The sequence below is a fragment of the Aplysia californica genome, unplaced genomic scaffold, assembly GCF_000002075.1.
Source record: "Aplysia californica isolate F4 #8 unplaced genomic scaffold, AplCal3.0 scaffold00422, whole genome shotgun sequence".
NCBI classification, from domain to species: domain Eukaryota; kingdom Metazoa; phylum Mollusca; class Gastropoda; order Aplysiida; family Aplysiidae; genus Aplysia; species Aplysia californica.
The window spans coordinates 660,215-665,214 of NW_004797692.1; the positions used below are offsets into that span (position 1 = coordinate 660,215).

Consider the following 5,000-nt stretch of genomic DNA (forward strand, 5'->3'; position numbering starts at 1 on the left):
GTGATGATATGTTTTCTTAGGGTTTCCTTGACTCCCTCGATCCACCTTGCTCCCTCGATCCACCTTTTGCGTGGCCTTCCTCTTCCTTTATAGCCTGAGTGCTTGGTGTTGTAGGCTCTCGAGGCTGGCTGGTCAGGTGACATGCGTAACAGGTGGCCAAACCATTTTATCCTCTGTCTTTCTGTGTAACGCAGGCAGGACTCAGTGCTGGTAGCTGCTCTTACTTTTTCATTTCTCTGCCTGTCTCGTCTTGTGATGTTAAGGGTTTTGCAGAGACATTTCATTTCGCATGCGGTGATTTTGCTTTCATGGGTTTTGCTTAAGGTCCAGGGCTGGCACTGATAACATAATGTTGGTATGAATATTGAGGTGATAAGCTGTCTCTTTGTGTCCATGGAGATGTTTGGATGAGATAGAAGGGGTGCGAGCTGGTAGGTGACAGCGTTGGCTTTTTGAGTTCGCATTTCTATTTCTCTGTCTGTGGACCCGTTTTCAGAAAAAATGCTGCCAAGATATTTAAACTCTTTCTCCTGTTTCAGTTGTTTACTATTGACATGGATGTGCAGGGTCTATGGTTTCGGCTCACTTTCATAACTTCTGTTTTTGATGTGCTTATTTTCATGTTGAATTTCTCACAGGTGTTGTTGAGTTTGGTAGTGTGATTTTGGAGGCTTTGTTGGTCATGATGAATTAGACATTGGTCGTCTGCTAACAGAAATTCATTTAGGCTTTCTGGTCTTTGGTTTGCTTCTTGTGTTATTGTGTCCATATATATTATATACAGGAGAGGAGATAAAACGCATTCCTGTCATACTCCAGATCTTACTTTAAACCAGTCTGTATTTCCTTCCTTCGTTCTTACTGAGCTTCTACTGTTGGTATATAGAGCTCTGACATTATCTAACAATTGTCCTCTGACGCCATACTTTTCGAGTGTCTTTCAGAGTTTTGCATGGTTTACTCTGTCAAAAGCCTTCTCCTGGTCTATAAAGATGATGTTGGATTCTTTGTTGTGTTCTATTGTTTTCTCGCATATCTGTCGTAATGCGAATACGGCATCCATGCATCCTCTTCCCTTTCGGAATCCAAACTGAGCTTTGCTCAGATTTCTCTCTACAATAGGTCTTATGCGCTGCTTTAGTATCTTTGCATACATTTTTCCGGAGTTGCTTAACAATGAGATGCCTCTATATGTTGTGCAGTCGCGTTTGTTGCCCTTTTTTTTCCATAAAGGTACCACAATGGCTTTCTGTCAGTCTTCTGGGCATTTTCTTTGTTCCAAGGCTCTGTTGAAAATACGCCTCAGCCACAGTATACCGGTTTTTCCACAAGCTCTTATGGCTTCCGCTGGGATGTCATCTGGTCCTGGGGCTTTGTTCTTGGGGCTACCCTCTTGTAACACCTCTAATCTATGGCACTTATATGACCTTGTTGTGTTGCAAGTGCCCTATAACACATACTAAAACTAGAAACTAAAAATTTCAGTGTGAACTACCTAGACAAGCAGGTGGAGGGGAAGATCCCGCCTAGCCGCGGCGAGGACTGGCAGCCGTTCTACACGTACCGCAACAGCCTGATGCAAGGCGAGGCCGACTGGAACCCCATCACTCTCAAACAGGCCGCGCAGAAACGCTTCGGCAAGCGAGGCCGACACGACAGTGAGTGGCGTTGGGGGGGGGGTGTTCTGATTGGGTCAGGAGGATTAGATCTTGTGCAGCAAAAAAAAAAGTATGAATGTTGGGTGTGAAGGGTGTAGGGTTTTTGTTATAAAGTTTATGCCCATCCCTGCTCAAAGCACACACACTCTTTCAAACACGGACAATTAAAAACACACACGCACAATCGTGGGTGGTTGGCGGGTGCTCTGGTGTGGTTTGCTTCTCTTTTCCTATCAAGCATCTATCGTCTTTATCTCCCCGCCTTCTTTTCAGTGTTTGTTACTCTCTTGTAACACCTCTAATCTTCGGCATTTGTGTGACCTTATTGTGTTGCAAGTGCCGTAAAACTCTTACTAAAACTAAAACTATTAGATTAGAGAGATTGGATTGGGTTAGGAGGATTGGATCTTGTGCAGAAAAGAAAGTATGAATATTGGGTGGGAAAGCTGTAGGGTTTTTGTCTTAAAGTTTATCAAGATTATGCTCATTCCTGCTCGAAGCACACACAATCTTTCAAACACAGACTATTAAACACACACAGAGACTATCGAACACAACGCAAAAGCACAATTAATACGCACGCATACACATACACATATACACACACACACACACACACACACACACACACACACACACACACACTCACACAGACATACCCACTCACACAGACATACATACACACACACACACACACACACACACAAATACAAATACGCATCAAAAGCAAACACACATGCAAGCACACACGATCAAGCAAACACACAAACATGTGCATGCATTTTCTCACCCAAACACACGCACAATCACACATCCCTTCAACCCCCTGGGGCAGTGCTACTGACTGAAGTGTCTTTAGGCCATTTCCAAAGGGGGGAGATATTAACATGTTCTTATGCACAGCAGAATTGTAAATGGGCTGATTCGTCAATGTGCTCATAACTGCCTGAACTGCAACAGGGAACTGCTGCTTTGTCTTTCCTTATCCTTACTATTCAAACTATTGTCATTTTTCCTCTACTTCTTTTGTATGTTTGTCTCACTCTTGTGACCCTCTTTTCCGTGGTGCCTTGATAGTCGAAGCAGATTTTGTGCCTGTTGAAGCCTGAGAGGTGAGCAGAGTAAGTCCGATTCCCTGTATGGACTTCTCTGTTGATATCCACCCCTTGGCGCTCATATGACCTTATGCAGATGTGAGTGGCGTAAAACCTCTACTAAAACAAAATAAAACGAACGCTCACACAGTTGTGTGCATTTTCTCACACACTAGCACTATCACAATCACACATCCGCTCACGCGTGTATCCCCCCTTCCCCAGATTGCGGATGGTTGGCAGGTGCTCTGGTGTGGTTTTCTCCTTCTTTACTATCAAACGTCTATCGTCTTGATCTCTCCTCTTTCTTTGTTGTGTTTGTTACTCTCTTGTTTAACCTCTAATCTTCGGCACTGATATGACCTTATTGTGTTGCAAGTGCCGTAAAACTCTTACTAAAACAGTAAAACACACAGACAATCAAACACAACACAAACACACAATCAATACACTCTCACACACACGCACACAAATACACATCAGAGACAAACACATATGCAAGCACACAGGATCTAACAAACACACAAGCACGCATGTGCATGCATTTTCTCACACGCACAATCATGCACACAATCACACATGCCGTCAGTTATTCATCCACATCCGCAGATTCCTCGGACATGAGCTACGAGGCTCAAACGCCGGGCCCCATGAGCGTCCAGCCCATGCACTCTACGGCCATCAAGAGAGGTCGCCACCCCGACCCCGACGACGCCTCCGATATGGGGTCGGAAGCCGACTACGAAGAAGTGTAAGCGACAGATCTCTCCTCCTACCACCCTTCCCATCCCTGGTGTTGTGCTTTTTAGTTTTTGTTTGTTTGTTTGTAATTTTTTTTTTTTTCCAATTAAATTTTTAAAAACTTTATTTCATCCGTTTCAGTTTTCTTTTCCTGTATACTTCAAGTGTTTTTCGTTTCATAGCTGGTGTGTATGTTAGGTTGGAATAGTTTTTGATATTGCCTTGAAATTTGATTTGGTTTAGCAGGGAGTTTGTGTTCAGTTTAAGTTTTGTGTTGAATTTTAGTTGTTGTTTCTAGGGGTTTTTTGGGGTGGTTTAGTTGGGTTTTTTTTCTAAATTGTTTCACTTTTTTTGGAAATTGGAGACATTTGATCACTTATTGTATAGTTATCAAAATACAGTTAACTTGAAGTGTGAGAGGAAATGGGAACATAAAATTCTTTTGACTGCAAGTCTAAATGTTTGCTTTTTTTTTTTTCTCTTGGCTCATACAAAAAACTTTAAAAGGAAAAGTAAAAGGAAAAATTGAGATTTTTTGTTTTTGTTTTGTTTGTTTGACTGTCAAAAAAAATAAATCTGTCTTTGAACTTACTGGCTCCTTCAAACTTCTTTGCAAATATAATACTGTTTTGTTTTAATCTTTAGGAGAACTACAGTACTAGTTGTATGGGATTTTTGGGGGGTTTGTCTGTTTAGTTTTGTTGTTGTTTTTGTTTGTCTTCATTTGCTTTATTTTGCTGAGAAAAAGAAATATTTTTTCCCGACCTGGACGGGCACCTCGTTCTGATATGCTGCTGGTCCTCATAGGACGTGTACAAAATGTAATTTGTTTCGTGTACATAGCCAACATATTTCCTTGCATTTCACGTTTTTCTTTTGTATATATGATATATATATATATTCTCGTAATTGTCATACCTTCCTTTCTGTCGTTTTAATGTTCTCAGCATATTCTGTGTTCATTTTATAAAGACAAAAAGTGTGTATGTGAGGGAGGTTTGCCTCTGTTGTATACTAACTGATGTGCTGAGCCAGTGTTTTGTAAAGTTGAGCATTTGCGAAGACGAGTACAAGAGAGAAAGGTGTGTATATCTGATTTCCACAAACATTTTCACCTGCTCACATACACACATGATACAAAGACAACATACTCATATAAAGACACACTAAAGTACGCACACGCACACACACACACTCACAAACACAAGCCAGTTCAAAGTATTTTCATACAAACACACACACTGAAGCCAGTTCAAAGTATTTACATACAAACACACACACACACAAACCAGTCCAAAGTATTTACATAACATTTTTATATATAATACCAGTATCCCTTTGATGGCATTAGTTTACCAGTGTTGTTCGAATGTTTGATGTTTTGCGTTTTATTTTTGCTTTGTTTTTATTCAATTATTGGGACCTGGGCACACTATGGGGCGTCATTCGCCATCAGTTGCCATTGTTTTGTTTTTTTTTCTTTTTAGTATTCTTTTGTTTTCTCTTC

The 5,000-nt window shown here is 41.1% G+C and overlaps 1 protein-coding gene across 1 annotated transcript in view; it reads left to right on the forward strand.

The window, feature by feature from the left end:
• LOC101859351 (cohesin subunit SA-2) overlaps positions 1-5,000 on the forward strand; it is a 56,563-nt gene that overhangs the window by 34,001 nt on the left and 17,562 nt on the right. The window contains exons 29-30 of the mRNA XM_005104506.3: positions 1,486-1,658; positions 3,362-3,503. Of these exons, the coding sequence (XP_005104563.1) occupies positions 1,486-1,658; positions 3,362-3,503 (315 nt within the window). The remainder of the gene's footprint in view (positions 1-1,485; positions 1,659-3,361; positions 3,504-5,000) is intronic.